The sequence below is a fragment of the Vipera berus genome (assembly GCF_964194415.1).
Source record: "Vipera berus genome assembly, chromosome: Z".
Lineage (NCBI taxonomy): Eukaryota > Metazoa > Chordata > Lepidosauria > Squamata > Viperidae > Vipera > Vipera berus.
In genome coordinates this window covers 14,213,484-14,230,666 of record NC_138205.1, presented here as the reverse complement: position 1 = coordinate 14,230,666, position 17,183 = coordinate 14,213,484, and the positions used below count along the sequence as shown (strand labels likewise).

The window sequence follows — 17,183 nt, the reverse complement described above, 5'->3', positions numbered from 1 at the left end:
TGTTCTCGACATCACTGTGCATGCTGCATAATTTAAACTGCAATTTAAACACAGCACCTAGTACCGAAATGTATTATGTTCCAAAACAGCATTAAAATATTAATATAAAATAAAATGTGTATTATAAAATAATATTAAAAATTAAATTTTATTCATACAATTAATAAATCTTAATGTTCGTGGGTTTTTTTGAGTCTTGCAACAGGTTCCCAAAAACTGAGACGCACTTTTGCATCTTTCTCCAGAACACGAAAATCCATACGTGTACGGTTTATTTATTCCCATTTAGCCTACCAGTAAAACTACTACTCCCAAAATGCAGTTCTCCGTTCCACCCCCAGTTTTGCCTTTGCTGTACACGTTGAGGCTTGCCATTTGCTGGCGCATAGCCCTATGGAAGTTGCGGTCCTTCCTCTTAACACTATTTATCACAAAGGACGAGGTAGGAACTACAGCTACCGTCATGCATCACTCCTTCAGCCGCGCTTGGCACTGTGTGATCTATCCCGGGACCGGTAGCCTCTCCCCTTTTTTCTTGGGGGGGCGGAGGACTACAACTCCCGGCGTGCACCGCCCCCCCGTCCTTTGATGTTTACCCCCCTCGGCCCTTAGGAAGGGGATTCTCCCCAAGATGGCGGCTCCTGCTTCAAGGGGTTCGGGGGGTGGAGCCTGCACCCCCACTGGCTCCCTAGATTATTGCCTGGCCCAGCTGCAGAGGGGGACCGAGCCCGGGCTGGGCAAGGCCTTGTTGGCCCTCCGGACCCAGCACATCAAGGAGACGGGAGGCATCGCCCGTTTCCGGACCCACGGGGGGCTGGCGCCACTTTTGGGGATCCTCTCCGGCTCCCCGCGACCGCGCCGCACTTTGGACCTGGCCCTCAGCATCCTGGGCAACTGCTGCACCGAAGGGGGCAGCCGCACCCAGGTGCGCGAACTTGGGGGGATCCCGCCGCTAGGTGAGTGCAAAAAGTGTATGGGGGGGCAGAATGGGGGTACGGCTAAGGAAGAGCCCCTCTTCACACACACACACCCCTCCCAGGTATTTCTGGAGTGGGCGGGGCTGTTCCCACCCCTCCCGTCCCAGCCTGATGCCTGATCACGTCTTGGACTTCAACTCCCATGATTCCCAGCCAGCTAGGCCGATGGGGGAGCTGCAACGGGATAATGGGAGTTGAAGTCGGCGGCATCGGCAGGGGCTCCGGGAAGGGCCATCTTGTCTTGCTAAGTTCAAACTTGGCCCTTTTATGACTTCTGGACTTCAACTCCCAGAATTCCTCAGCCAGCCACGCTGGCTGAGGAATTCTGGGAGTTGAAGTCCCCAAGTCATAAAAGGGCCAAGTTTAATTTAATTTAATATTTGCATTTGTATACCGCCCTTTCCCTGAGGACTCAGGGCGGTTTACAGGGAATTAAAAATCAAAACATACAAAAGTTAAAACCAATTTAAAAAGCATTAAATTCACCCTGTACATTAAAACCCCAGTTAAAATTTACTCCTCAGCCTGGGCCCGAGAGCTCAAAGAGCCAGGTCTTCAGGCCCCGGCGGAATGATCGGAGGTCGGGAGCAGTCCTCAGCTCTACTGGCAGCTGGTTCCAGAGGGCAGGCGCTCCCACTGAGAAGGCCCTATCCCTGGGTGTCACCCGCCGGCAATCTCTCACCGGCGGAACCCTGAGCAGACCCTCCCTGTGGGAGCGCACTGGGCGAAGGGCGTTTGATGCCGTTTGAAGACCCCTGTGCTAAGGAGTGAAGATGCAGCCTTGGTGGGGAGGGGGAGACCGCTGTTCCCATCAAGCCAAACCCCCCCCTCTTATGGGTGGGGCTTCTCAAATCAGGGCACCCACTGGGGGCAGAGGAGGGGGGAATCAGTTTTATGCCCCCTTAAATCTGATGGTGTGAGTGCAAAAGGATGATAACCTTAACAAGGGCTTCCGGCTGTTGGAAGTGGTCAAGGTGAAACCTCAGGCTTTCCCAATGTCAGCTAGAAGTAACTCATTTCTTAAACGTTGTATCTTGCAATCTTTTTTTTTATTGAAAAGTTTTACAATACATTTTTAAAATAGAAAAAAGAAACAAAAAAAAGAAAAAACCCCTCCTCTCCCTCCCCTCTCCCCAACCCACCCCTACCCAACCCTCCCGCCTCCCCGACTTCCCAGAGCTGAATACAGGGTATAGTATTACAAACATAAGCTAGAATATGCTAACAACTTGCAATCTTAAGGATTTTAAACCATGCCAGTCTGAGCCTTGTGCATGGGCCCGGACTGTAGAACATTTCTAAAACTGGGAACATCTCATGTTAGATTTGTGATGGTGTCCTGGGCTACAATGATTGTCCCGGTCCTTAAAACAACAATAAAAAACACCACACAGCTAAATTATGCCTAGATGTGTAACTTGGGTCTGCGGTTGCTTTACTTGGCACGCCATCTGCCTGTTAATACTGTGAATATCACAGCTTCGTCCTTTAAAATGGATGGACGGGGGAAAATGGAAAGCTATTCATGGTTTCAAGCCAGCAAAAACAAGTTTAGGTACTATTAATATTTACCTTTTGATTTTATCAGACCCTCTTTGATGCCAAGTTATGGGGCTATGCTAAGTACTTTGTGTTTAGATAACTAAATGCATGGAAGAATTGGCTAATAGATGTTTTGTGAATTGGAGCTTGTACCAGTGCATGCCCTAGCACTGAAAAGATCTCATAAGTACATGTATGCCCAGCATGCAAGGGACTTGCAACTTTTCCAGAAATCTCTCTCATCACATGGTGTAATTTTGTAATATGTAAAATGTAGGAAGCTTGTATTTATCTCTAAATTAGACGCATAGCCTGCTTTTATTTTTTTTTACAGCTTAAGCCAGCATACATAATGCTATTTTGTCCTATGTTCCCCATGATTAACAACCCTGTGAAACGAGGGAGTGGCCAAAAGTTGCCCAGCTGATTTCTTTACCTAAGATTCCCTCACAATCTCTCAGTTTCTAATCTGGCCACTACACCAAACTGTTGTCTATCCTGGAAATGCCTACCTCTTAGCAGAAAGTGATAAAAAAGCTAAATGTAGTTTGAAGTGCCACAAAACTCTTCCCTTCTCCCCCCCCCCCAGTGCAACTAGCCAAGACAGCTACTTCTCTTAAAAGATGTTGTGGTTTTACAACTGGATTATCAAATTGCTACCTTTCCCCGTTTTCTCTTTCTAGTTATTATCCTGAAGTCACTTGCTGTGGAAAGTATCCTGAATCGGACAGCACGGGCACTCGGCAACTTGGCTGTAGACTTAGAAAATTGCCAGGCCATCCATGAAGCAGGTTGAACAGGGGTTGGGTGGGCAAAAGGGTAGGATCTATGTAAGTGTAGAACTGAGATGTGTAGTATGTGTATGTATTTACACACACACACACACACACACACACACACACACACACACACACGTCCTCTTTTACCAGCCACTCATTCAGTGAGTTTGAAGTTATGACAATGTTGAAAAAGGAGACTCTTGTGGCCAGTCCTCAAAGCTGTGGCCATCGCCACTTCCTTGAGGTCACATGATTGCAATTTGGGTGTTTTGACAACTGGTGAACATTTACAACGGTTGCCACATCTCACAGTCATGTGATCACCCTTTGCAACCTTCACAGCTGGCTTCCAACAAGCAAGGTCAATGGGGAAGCCATCAGGAAGTTGTTAAATTGTGTTTAATCACTGCAGGTATGATTTCCTTAGTGACTGCAGCTGAAATTGATGTAAGTTGATGTGGTCACATAATGTCATACTTAATGACCGTGCCACTTAGTAACAGAGTTGCTGGTCCTGATTGTGGTTGGTCAGTGCGGAGGTACAGCTGTCTTTCTTACTTTTTCATCATCCAAGGGCAGCTCAAGTTTATTTTCCAACAATGTTAGTTGGACTTTTTCCTCCTCCCTCTCCCCGTCATGAACACACACGAACACACACACACAGAGGTTAAGAGCTATTAATTGCTTGGAGTCAATATGGCCTGGTGGATAAAGATTCTGTGCTAGCAGCATCAGCACCCTGAGACAAATTTATGTCCCGCCATTCTCAACTCCCCCTTACAAATATGCAGATAATTATCAATTCTGTTGTATACCTTTAGCATATATAATATGCTTGGCTATTCTGAGGGCTTGAAATAGTAAAAAAAAATACATTTCATATATTCTCTTAATAATATTTGGTGCAAACTCTGAAGGGCATCGTACAATTCCATAGGGGAATTCATTTAATATAGTAAAACCTTTGCAATAATAGGTTGGTCAGATGTGACGCTCTACGGACAGGTTGTAAATTAAAAGCGGGGATATGTTAAGCATCTCTGCTTAACTGTGATGAATCCAGAGCTCTTCGTTCTTCTAATATAAGAATCTGCAGGATGGGGAGGTGGTGGTGGTGTCACTTCATTGGTAACTTGGAAGGAATTTGAGTGGCTTTCCACAATTGGGCATCAAATTCCAAATTACTCTTGTCAAAGTTCCACTGCAAACCTTCATATTATTCTCCATATCCCAGGTCGGGGGATGGGAATGATGTCAATGGAAACCAGAGCAGAAATTATTTATTTATTTAAAAGGCTTACGTAACTGCCCATCTTGCGGTACTGTAATCCTGGGCTGCTCAGCAGCAATAAAACATAAAACTAGAATACTAAAATCGAAAGCGTCTCACAGGCACCCCATGGACGATATTTTCCCCCGTGTGTTCGCTGGCCTCTTCGCTCAAGGCCAGCACTTGGGGAGACGTCAGCTCTTCAGAGCCTCCCAGAAGGCTAAAATGGTGGAGTCCTGACAGATCCCAAGTAGATCTCGTCACGGAAGACTTTCTTTTTTTTTTGCTGCTTTATTTTAAAGTGGAGAATAAACTTCGTATCCGTAGTTAGTGCAATTAATAATAATAATTGGCCTGACAGGTAGACGGGAGCAAGGAGCTCTTGGGGTTAATATGGTGCCTTTGAACGCTGCTTGATTATAGGGGTCAATAAAACGTTGAGTCCCTAAAAATAAACCGAGATGTATGCTAATTGAGGCATCTGGAAATGTATCTGGCTGACTCACCGTTTAGCCGATGTAGGATCTTGTGACCGGATTTCCTTTTCTTGCCATATTCTCACTTCCTGAATATTTGCCTCACAGGAGCCGTGCCCCAGCTAATCCAGGTGCTCACCACCTCCCAGGACAGTGAATGTTTGCAGAGCGTGATCAGGGCCATCCGCTACCTGGCCAATACTCCTGCTCATCGTCTTTCGCTGGCCCAACAGGGGGCAGTCCGCCCCATAGCCGAGCGCTTGGTTTCCTCCGTGGAGGATGGGCCCTTGATTGCAGCCGTGGTGCGCGCCCTTGTGGAGCTGACAAAGGGCTGCAGTCGTGACTGTGCGGAGCAGCTGAGCTTGGGAGGTGGGGTGGTGCCCCTCGTAACCTTAGCCGGCCACGAAAAACGGGTGGTGCAGGAGTCGGCCCTTGCGGTCCTCGCCAACCTCTGTCTTCAGGGCATGCTGAGACCAGCTATAGGCAACGCTGGTGGGGTGGAGTTGCTAGTGGGGGAGATCCAACGGCGGAGGGGAGCCGGGGCACCCGGAGCCTCCCTCCATCCACTGGTCAAAGCTTTGTGCCTCCTGTGCCGGGAGGCCGTTAATCGGAGCCGGGTGCGGAAGACCGGAGGATTAGAGTTACTGCTCTCCCTGTTGCGGGACCAATGTCACAGCTATTCGCACGCTCGGGTGGTGATGGCTTTTGTGGCCTTTTTCTACGACGAGGAAGCCCTGGAGATGCTACAGGCCGGAGGACTGGTGCCCTTGCTGGTTGGCAGGCTGGCAGCCCAGGGCCAGTGGGCCGGCCGGGAACAAGCGGAGGAGGAGGAGGAGGAAGAACATGAATACGAGAAAGATGCGGCATCGTTTGACTTCCCTGCTGAGGGGCGGCGAGGAGAACAGGCCTTGCCCGGAGCAGAGAGTTCCAGTTTTCAGAGACTGAGGTAAATTTGGTTTTGCCTGCGGGTCATCTGGGTGGGTGCAGGGACTATTCAACAGTTTCAGATGGGTTGGACTACAACTTATTCAGATGGGTCGGGTCCGCTGACTCATGGTCATTGGCCATGTTGGGCTTGGCTTCCAATAAGAAGCATTGTACAGGTAGTCCTCGACTTAACGACCGCAGTAGAGCTCAACATTTCTGTTATAAAGTGAGATGTCTATGAGGATTCTCAGTCATCCAGGTCACGGTTGCCCCAAAGGTGCCTTTTTCACCAGGCAACTAGAATTTCTTGTCTTTCTTTGGGAGACGTTTCGCTTCTCATCCCAGAAGCTTCTTCAGCTCTGACCGGATGGTGGGGAATGCGAAGGATAGTGGGGAACGTTAAGTGAGATATTTCTGAAGTGAATTTTGCCCCATTTTTACGACCTTTCTGGCCACAGTCATTAAATGGAATTACTGCAGTTGTTGAGTTACTTCACTTAACACCATTGTTAAGTGAATCTGGCTTCCCCGTTGACTTTGCTGGTCAGAAGATCACAAAGGGTGATCACACGGCCCCCTGGGGAGACTGGAAATGTCATAAATATGAGTCAGCTGTCCAGCACTTGAATTTTGATCACATGACCAATAGTCATACTGCTGCAATGGTCACTTTTTTCAATGCCATTGTAACTAAAGGAGCCTTGGTGGAGCAGTGGGCTAATGCCTCCTTAAGTAACACCAGCTGCCCGCAATTAGTGCAGGTTCGCATCCCACCAGGCTCAAGGTTGACTCAGCCTTCCATCCTTCCGAGGTAGGTAAAATGAGGACCCAGATTGTTGGGGGCAATAAGCTGACTTTGTAATAATGCCACTTGGGGGCCCCCGAAAGTCCTAATAAAGCAGGCATATACATAGAATGAAGGCTACTGCTAAGCACATTGGTTTGTGCTTAAATTGTAAGCCGCCCTGAGTCTTCGGAGAAGGGCGGGATATAAATGGGATTAAAATAAATAAAAATAAAAATAAATAAATGAACTGTTGCAAGTCGAGGGCTACCTGCATTCCAATGCTGTTAGTGGGTATTGCAGTGGGAAAGGTGGGTTTATACGTCAGAGAAAGATGGGGTAAGTTTGAAAGGCTGCCAAATAAAAGGTGTTTTTACATTCTAAAGCCCAGTTGGGAAATGGATGGTGTGAACATGAGTAAACGATAAAAAAAGGAAAACTCTGCACCGATCCTTTGCATATATATGCAAGTGGAAGACAGTTGTTTACCTTGCGTGTCTGATTCTGGGATTTCCTAGATTGGGAATTCTAGGAAAGACCTGGCAAATTGAAAAAGACAAAAACATCACAGTGGGGAGTTAGGTGGACAGTGGAGCAGCTGACCTCCTCTGATTGGTGCCAGCTTTGCACAGCCCCTTCTGCCTTCCTCCTATAAAGTCCGTGTGGTTTAAAGATTCAGCTGTTCGTTTCTCTTTTAATGGGAAGTTGAATTTCTCCGAATTTGGGGGCCTCCTATTTGATTTATAGAGGGACGCGGTGGCTCAGTGGGTTAGGACGCTGAGCTTGTCGATCAGAAGGTCGGCAGTTTGACGGGTCGAATCCCGAGTGCCGCGTAACAGAGTGAGCACCTGTTACTCGTCCCAGCTTCTGCCAACCTAGCAGTTCGAAAGCACGTAAAAATGCAAGTAGAAAAATAGGGACCGCTCCGGTGGGAAGGTAACAGCGTTCCGTGCGCCTTTGGCGTCTAGTTGTGCCGGCCACATGACCACGGAGACGTCCTCGGACAAGCGCTGGCTCTTCAGCTTTGAAACGGAGATGAGCACCGGCCCCTAGAGTCGGAAACGACTAGCACGCGTGTGCGGGGGAACCTTTACCTTTATTTGATTTATGCCCTAAAAACTCTTCAGCAGATGAAAATGCCTAGCTGACCAGGTGAAGTTAAGCAGAATCAGGCCTGCTTGATAATTGGATGGTAGACCTGCAGAAAATAGCCAGGCCTATAATTAATTGGAAATTTTCACACACACACACAAAAAAAACCACAGAAGCCCTTGAGTTGTCCAGGAGTCGAGTTCAGTTTGAAGGGGGTAGCCCTTGGCTTATTATACAAATACATTTGGCCATCCTTCCGAGTTGTAATGGCACTGAAATAAAGTGACTTGCAACAACTGGTCCTCGCGATTGTGACTGTCACAATGCCCCTGGGGTCCCATGATCAGATTTTGGACACCTGGCATCCTTTGTGTATTTACAATGGTTGCAGCATCCTGCAATCAATATTGTGACTTGATATCTGCAACCTTCCCCGCCGGGGTGGGGTGGGGGGGAAGCTGGACTTGCTTAACAACACATGTGATTCCTTTAACAATTGCCATGATTTGCTTGGCGACTGTGGCAAAAAAATTAAAATAATAAAATTTTTTTGTAAAACTGTGCATGACTCGCATAACAAGCATCGGAATGTCTGGTTCCAAATGGCTGGCTGGGGAATTCTGGGAGGCTGAAGTCCTCGTGTCTTAAAAGTTGCCAAGCTTGAAAAACGCCGCATTTATAATAAGATGGAAAATTCAGCGTAAGGGCGCAGCTACTATAAACGAGGGGGCTTTGCGCCCTGCATGGCTTGGCGCATCTTGCATTGCTTTCCCACCAGGTATGGCTTCCTGTGACAGCATCGCTCTGAAGATTAGATTAGATTAGATTAGATTAGATTTATTGAATTTATATGACGCCCTTCTCCCTAAGGACTCAGGGCGGCTCACAACAAAAAATTTAAGAAACATGGAATACAAAATTTAAAAAAGAATTAAACAATAAATGTAATAGATACATGACAATTTAACTCAATAAAAGCCAAATTTAAAAAACATAGTCAGTCCAGACCCGCTTGTTGGAATAACCAAGTCTTCAGGTCACGACGGAAGGATCGAAGGTCAGGGGCCGTCCGCAGCTCCAGAGGCAGGCTAATGCCTCCTTAAGTAACACCAGCTGCCTGCAATTAGTGCAGGTTCGCATCCCACCAGGCTCAAGGTTGACTCAGCCTTCCATCCTTTCGAGGTAGGTAAAATGAGGACCCAGATTGTTGGGGGCAATTAAGCTGACTTTGTAATAATGCCGCTTGGGTGTGTGTGTGAAAGCCCTAATAGGGCTTTCAGGGTGGCTTACAAGCTTAGCAGTAGCCTTCATTCTATGTATATGCCTGCTTATTAGGGCTTTCACACACACCCCAAGCGGCATTATTACAAAGTCAGCTTAATTGCCCCCAACAATCTGGGTCCTCATTTTACCTACCTCGGAAGGATGGAAGGCTGAGTCAACCTTGAGCCTGGTGGGATGCGAACCTGCACTAATTGCAGGCAGCTGGTGTTACGTAAGGAGGCATTAGCCCACTGCTCCACCAAGGGCCAAGTTGCGGGCCCTTTCTGAGACGGAGCATCGTCTGACTTAACTAATTCAGATCGCTGAAAACTTTGCAGCAGGGAAGACGTCAAGCTGCGCAGTCCGTGTGGAGTTTTTGTTCCCAGTATTTCTAGCCGAACGTGCTCCCGTTCTGTTCTTGAGATCCCTCCTCTCCAGATCTTCCCCCATGTATATGCGTCAAAGCTTATTCTTTTGTCTCTCTCTCTTTCTTCTTTGTCCCCAACGCAGATCCTGGCTTGTCTCGGAAGGTTATATTTCCAGCCCAGGAGACCTTTCTCCTCAGTGGTCTCCTGACGCCACCCTTTCCGACCTGGAGACCCAAGGAGATCTCAGTCCCGGCCAAGAACTGCAAGATGAATCTCTGGGACCTTGCCACAGCACATCTGGGATGAAAACCCATTCCAGAGCCGAATCTCCTGATTTTTTACATTCCCCTTTCTTGGATTTGCCTCTTGGGGGGCAGCCCGGCCTTTCGGAGACTTTAAGCTCGGCAACGAAAGGTGGAGGAATCCTTCCGGATCACAGCCTCAGTCCTGCAGCGTTACCTTTGTCGGCTGAATCGGGAAATGTCCGCCCAGAAGCTGTCTTAGAGGGAAACCCACATTCAGAGGGAAACGAGGAGAATAAAGATGGGGCCAACAAGCCGCAAAAGGAGCCGGTGATGGTGTCAGAGCTGGCAAATTTAGACGGCGATCTCTCTGCGGATGATGGCTCAGAGTTGCCTTGTTCATCCACCTCGGAGGAAAGGCGACATGCCGGAAACATCGACGGTGGAGCCGAACAATCCTCTTGGCTTGCTTTGGTAGCCGGCCAGAACAGCCCTGGGCCCAGTAACTCCACCTCCGTTCCATTGATCGTGATTCCCAGCAAGGGTGACCAAAGCCAGCTGTCACCCGGGCCTCTTGCCAAATCCCCGGTCACAGAGGAAGCGGTCCCGGTCCCTCCGAAGCCGAACATTCAGACTCTCCCAACTTCTCCGGAGGAGTACAAGACGCCTACCTCTTACTGGAAACGGCGTGCCAAGCTGCGCTCCTCGGAGCAAAGCACACCACCACTCCAGGGCTTGCGCCCGGCCTCGGGAGCTTCGTCTCCCTGGCTCTCCTTGACCTTGCCGCTCTCTTTCTCTTCCCACGTGGGCGACCCAGACCTCCATGCTCCCGAAGCGCCAGCCCTGCTCCTCCTCTCCCGTTTTTCTCAAGCTGAGGATCCTAGTCGCAGTTTGGTGACGCCGGACACGCTGCACGGACTGTTGCGTTACATCACCGGGAGTCCTTCCCCTTCCTCTCGCTGCCTTCGGCTGCTGCACCGTCTCACCTGCAACCCAGCTTGCCTGGAGCCCTTCGTGCGCTTCCATGGGCCCTCACTCATCAGGGCTTGGTTGATCCTGGGTGTATCCCCTGAGCAAGCCGCCACCGCCATCACCGGTGAAGCAGAAGAGGGGGAGACCAGCGGTTCAGATGATCCCAGGAGATTCAAGGAACTTGGTGTGTGTGTGTGTTTGTGTGTGTGTGTGTGTGTGTGTGTGTGTGTTGCGTTATCCTCATAGTTTAGGACAATCTTCTCCCACCTGTGGCCGATGTATGACTCCCTTCATCCTAGCCAACATGCTTCCTTGGGTTTACAGGAAGTCCTCGGCTTAACAACCAGAACTAAGCCCAAAATTTCCGTTGCTAAGCTTGGCAGTTGTTAAATGGGTTTTTTGCCCCATTTTGCAAACTTTCTTGCCACAGCTGTTAAGCGAACCGCTGCAGTTGTTAAGTTAGTAACACGGCCATTAAGCAAATCTGGCTTCCCCATTGACTTTGTTTGTCGGAAGGTCACAAAAAGAGGATCACAGTGACCCTGGGACACTGCAGCCGTCATAAGTATGAACCGGTTGCCAAGCGCCCCAATTTTGATCACGTGACCGTGGGGATGCTGCAGGGGTCATAAGGGTCAGAAGTCCCTAAGTCATTTCTCCCAGTGCTGTTACAACTTTGAACCGTCATTAAACGAATGGTTGTAAGTTGAGGACTACCTGTATAGGAGTTGGACGTGTCAGACTACATCCCTAGGTTGCCAAGGCTGTCCAGAATACTCAACATTGGTCCGATTGCTAAGCGTGACAGTTACTAAGTGAGTTGTGTCCATTTTACTAGCTTTTTGCTGTGGCTGTTAAGTGAATCCCTGAATTTGTTAAGTGAAACGTGGTCGTTAAGCGAATCTGGCTCCCTCCCCCCCCATTTGACTTTGCTTGTCAGAAACTGCCTAGAAAAGTTACCAGGGACAATCCTGAGAGCATCGTAAATGGATGCTGGTTGCCAGGCACCTGGAGTTTGATCACGCGCCTGGGGAATGCTGCAACGGTCATAAGTGTGAGAACTGGTCCTAGGTCACTTTTTCCAGTGCCATTGTAGCTTTGAATGGTCATTAAAGGAATGGCTGTAAGTCGAGGTCTCCTGACGTCGGCGAGTCTCACGTTGGGGGAATCTCCTAATCCCGTGGTGGCGAACCTATGGCACGCATGCCACAGGTGGCACGCAGAGCTCTCTCTGTGGGCACACAAGCTGTCACCCCAGTCCTAACCCCTCAGCTGGGTTTTATGAAACCTTTTCGCTTTAGGCCTCCGCTGTCGTGTGCCAAAAAAAATATATCAAAAATTAATAAATAAATCAATTTCAACTTCTCGCTGGAAAAAAAAAAGATCTCGCAAAGTTGGAATTGATTGATTGAACTTTTTAGTCCCGCCCAGTCTGCTGTTACCACCGTAGCCACGCCCACCCATTTGGCCACACCCACCCAATGGGCACCCGGCACCCAATGGGCACCCGGCACCCAACGATACATAAGTGGGTTTTGGGTTGCAGTTTGGGCCCTCGGTCTCTAAAAGGTTTGCCATTGCTGTCCTACTCTGTTATCTGCCCTCATGTCCCACCTCGCTGGGTCTTGGATACGGGGCAGCCGCTGATAAGAGACTGTCTCCAAACTGGGCAACTTTAAGCCAGGCGGTGGCTTTGCTGGGGAATTCTGGGAGTTAGCCTCGTTGCTTGTCAAGTCAGGAGGTTGCCTGTGCATATCTGTAAAAGTAGGCCTCTTCGAGCAGGAAGAGAAATGGGGAAAATTGCCTGTAAAGGCGGGAGGAACATACCGATTTGCCCAAGCGATGGTTCGCCGCCATTCTTCCCGGCACACTTTACCATTTTAGATGGCGACGCTACCTCTAACCCGCTACCTTTTCCCCCACTCCACAGGAGAGGCGCTGCTGATGAACCTCTGCGTGCAGGCAGAGTCCCCCTTTGGCATGGGGGTTCTCACTCACATGCTGCTGTCGGGCTGCGAATTGGACCAGGCAGCCTCCGCCCTGGCGCTGCCCCTCATCTGCCGGTGAGTCGGGCGTCCCTTTCTGCACACTGTCGAAGATGGACGTGGCGGGCAAAACATTTTATTCCTCGGCTGGCTGTCGAAACAGCAGCAACCTTTTTGGCGCGAGACCCAAGGCTCTGTCTTCGTTCCCTGGGCTCGCTTCAAGGCCCAGCAGAGAGATCTTAACCTGGGTGGTCTTGTTTGCATCCCAGTATTGTGTGAACGCAATCTGTTGTGCTTAGGGTGTAGTTCAGTGTAACGGGGGGGAGGGGAACACAAATAACATGCAAACGCAGCCATTGCATGCGGTTGTCTCAGATCTGCTATTTAAACCAGAGGTTTAAAGATTGGGTGGTGGTGGTGGGGTGTTGTTAGTGGCTCTGGAACCTCCAAGCGATGTCCAGGCTGCTTATCTTCAACTGGATGAGATGGCTAAACGGCGGGAGACTGTGATGCGGGAGGCAACCGGTTAACGTTGGTGGTACGATCCCACAGATCTGGAAGATGAGGGGAGAAGGGTGCATAACACCTGTAAAGGTAAAAGTTCCCCCGCACATGCGTGCTAGTCATTTCCGACTCTAGGGGTCGGTGCTCATCTCCGTTTCAAAGCCAAAGAGCCAGCGCTTGTCCGAGGACGTCTCCGTGGTCATGTGGCCGGCATCACTAGATGCCAGAGGCGCATGGAACGCTGTTACCTTCCCACCGTAGTGGTCCCTATTTTTCTACTTGCTTTCGAACTGCTAGGTTGGCAGAAGCTGGGACAAGTAACAGGCGCTCACTCTGTTATGCGGCACTCGGGATTCAACCCGCCAAACTGCCGACCTTCTGATCGACAAGCTCACCCACTGAGCCACTGTGTCCCTATGCATAACACCTGAGGTTGCCCCAAATTCGGGGAGAAATATTGCCAGGAGTTTGGGGCTGGGGAGGTGGGGGAGAGAGGGAAATGAGGTTGATTTGCAACAAGCGGCAATGCTCATTGTTGTGTCTTCTCTCTGCTGCAGGAATGATTCTGCTTGCCGGAAGCTGCTTCTGGGCCTCTCTGGCCTGCGGATCTTGCTGGGGGTCCTGGTGCGGGAGCCTGACCCCTATTTGGTCTTCTGTACCTCAGACGTTCTTTCCCTCCTTGTGAGCTCCCAAGCTCCGTCTCCTGCTTCTGTCTCGTCTCCTGCCGCGAAGCGGCCTCGCCTGGATTCCCCACCGCTTTGTCCTTATTCTCGCGTGGTGGAGGAGGGCGGTGGGGCTGACCTATTCTTTCAGCTGGACTCTGGCTGCAGGGTGCCAGCCGTGCGACAGGCGGTCAGCGAGGCCTCTGAGGTCTTCCGGGCCATGCTGAGCGGAGGCTTCGCCGAGTCGTCCCACACCACCGTGACGCTTTGCGACGTGTTGCCAGAGCCTTTCCTGGCTGTCGCCCATTTCCTCCACGGCTGTCGTGGCAAGCCTTGCCGGATCTTGGGAAAGCCGTTCCCCCTGGCTTTAGCCGAAGGAATCTTGGTGGTGGCCGAACAGTATCTCCTCCCTGACCTCCAAGCCTTGGTGGATGAGAAATTGTGCCAAGACTCTCTCTGCCCTGGGACTCTTGGGGATGTGTACCGGCTGGCTGAGCAGCAGAAACGGCCTCGTCTCCTTCAGAATTGTGTGGCGTCCGTTTTCATCCGGGAAGGCTCAACCCCCACCCGCCGAGCTGCTGCCCTGGCAGAGCTGCTCCGATCGGCTGCAGATCCCAGCGGTTTAGCCGCCAAGCTGCTCGGAGTGGTGTTGGAGTCTCCGTGGGGCAGCGGCTCGGAGGGCCAGCTGAGCTGACGGATGGGTGCCTTCTCTCCTCTCCCCCGGTTCTTATACACAACTGAAACACTGACGTTGTGGATGGGGCGAGGGAGAGGATGGTTGGAGTTCAAAGAGAATAAACGGCAAAATGCTCAGAAAAGGGGAGTCTGGGTCAGTGGATGGTCCTATAATGGTCAGGGCTTCAACCTAGCACTGGGACCAAGCACTGTTTGATCAGTTGCGGTGTGTGTGTGGGGGGGTGGTGAGGCTGGCGGTGGGGGGGGGTGAGCGGGAAAGAGAGATGCCTGATAACAGAACTAGGGTTTGCCCTGCCAGCTGCTACACCAGTGTTTCTTAATCTCTGTGACTTTAAGAGGTCTGGACTTCAACTCCCAGAATTCTGAATTCTGGCTGGGGAATCCACAGAGGTTCGAGAAACACCGTCCTAGACAAACCGACACGGGTAGAAGCCGTAGAATGTCTATTCGGGAACTTCAAGAATCCTTCCTGTCAGAAAGAGACTCTGCTTTTTTTGATTGGCCGAAACTCAAAAGTAGGAGGAGTCTCCTTTTGGTCCCGGCCAGCTGTAAAAAGGGTCAGCTTTGAATATGTATGTAGCCTGTGCGGCAACTCTGTACTGGTGCTAGTTAATTCAGAAATGAACCCAGATCCGGAGATGTTTCTTCTCCACCCTGCATAGGAAGGACACAGTGAAAGGGTGTGACTGTAACAGAAGGAAACTTGAGTCAGCAGGAGCCCATTGGATGCCCCCAGGCACCTGAAGGAACCTGCAGAGGTGGAGGTTTTGTCTCCTCGCGAGGAGGCCCAGGAAACAGTTACCCAGAGAAGCTGGGTTGAAGAGGAGACCAGTCCTCGTTGTGAAGTTGGAACGATAATGTGTGTGAATTGTTGTACATAGAGAAATACAGAGAAGCCATGAAATGCTCAGAAGGGCTGTGTGGCTCGCCCTTATTTCCTTAACAGGGCAGCTCTTCACACTTTCACCCTGGGGGACACTTGCACCCCCGTGGATAGCCTGCAGGATCGAAATGGAAAAAAAACGGGTCGAGAGGTCGCGCTGTGCAAATCCAGCAAGGGGTTTGTCCCTCTTTCATAAACCTCCTTTTGACAGGGTGGGTGGGTGGGTGGGTGGGCTGAATGCTGACCGCTTTGGGACTTTCGGCCTGAAGTCCCCTGGGGCACCCCACTTCTCCCATCGGCTGAGTGAGCTGAGAGTTGGCGGGATTTGCCTGCCCTCTTAATGCCAGTTACGTCTCTCCGCATTGAGGCCTCCCGGCCCTGCTCCCCTCCCCTCCCCTCCGCCTTCCCATGCTGAGAACAGGAAACGCCTGTTTCTAACTGCATCCAGATGGTCTGCAGTCCGCTGGCGAGAAACCCATTTCCTAAGAGCCTGGCTTCTATAGGCCGCATTCGTGGGGAATGGGGCGGGAAAGGGATCCACATTTTGACACCCCCCCATTTTGAGGGTGGGCTGTCATTTGACTGTTCCACTCTTTTTTTCTTTGCTGTTCGTGGGCACATCCGGCAAGAGCCAAGATGTGCAGCTTTTCCTCCCCACTGAGATAACGAGAGCATATATTCTTACGTTAGCTACCTGTTCCCCCCTTCTCCTCCAGCTTCAAAGTAAGTGAGAAACTGGTCCTGTTGATTATCCGTCTGGCTGCTTGTTATGGAAAGCCATGGGAGTCAGCCCCAGCGCTGGCAGCTGATTTATCACAGTGCTGTCAGCTTGGGTGCTGAAGCAAGCCAGGTCTGATGTTCTGGCATATAACTACTTTGTTTCTGAGCGCACCTCTTTTGCCCAAAATTGGGATAAGGTGCACATCTTTGCTTGGGTAACTGCAGTCCACACTGAGTGTACTCTCGGCTCTTATGTCTTACGTAAGCCCTTGCTGTAGCCGGAGTGTTGTTTTTTTTATGTTAGCTCGCCGAACGCCTTCTGACATTTTCCCTCTGGATTAATTCTTACCCCCTAGAACAGCGTCAGCAAGTTTTCAGATGTGTAGACTTCAATCCCAGAATTCCCCAGCCGACATACCTGTTAGGAAATTCTAGGAGTGAAAAAAGTCCACGCATCTTAAAAGTTGCTGAGGTTCCAAAACCAGTGTGGTAAGGACATTCGGGAAGTTGTTACCATGATATACCGATAGGTAGTCCTCAACTTATGACCATTTATTTACTGACCGAAGGTACAACGGCACTGAAAAATGTGACAACCGGTCCTTGCATTTTTGTAGGGCGCCCAGGGTCACATGATCGCCAGCCACAGCCTTCCCAGCCAGCTTCCCACAAGCAAAATCAATCAGGGAAAGCGGATTCGTTTGAATGATCCTGTGATTCACTTAACGGGTGCTGCAAAAAAAAATGCAGGATAATAAGATTTGGGAAATCTATTCAGATTAAATCTTCGCTTGCTTTTAGGAACACAACTGGGACCGGATATTCTGTTGCTAAGTTGTCACTAAGCGAATATGGTTTCTCCCATTGACTTTGCTTGTGAGAAACTGGCTGGAAAGTCAGAAATGGTGATCAGGTTACACCCCCCCCACCCCCCCCCAGGACACGGCAACCATCGTAAATACATAGGTAAAGGTAAAGGTTCCCCCGCACATGCGTGCTAGTCGTTTCCAACTCTTAAGGGCTCATCTCCGTTTCAAAGCT

General features: G+C 50.0%; 1 protein-coding gene across 1 annotated transcript; it reads left to right on the top strand.

Moving 5' to 3' along the window:
• Positions 1 to 561: 561 nt before the first annotated feature.
• LOC308677677 (armadillo repeat-containing protein 5-like) lies at positions 562 to 14,661 on the top strand. Its single transcript, XM_081344292.1, has 6 exons — positions 562 to 956; positions 3,203 to 3,310; positions 5,153 to 5,990; positions 9,621 to 10,876; positions 12,623 to 12,755; positions 13,739 to 14,661. Exons 1-6 carry the CDS (start codon positions 632 to 634, stop codon positions 14,535 to 14,537), a joined length of 3,459 nt encoding a protein of 1,152 aa, XP_081200418.1. The 5' UTR covers positions 562 to 631; the 3' UTR covers positions 14,538 to 14,661.
• The last annotated feature ends 2,522 nt before the right edge of the window (positions 14,662 to 17,183 follow it).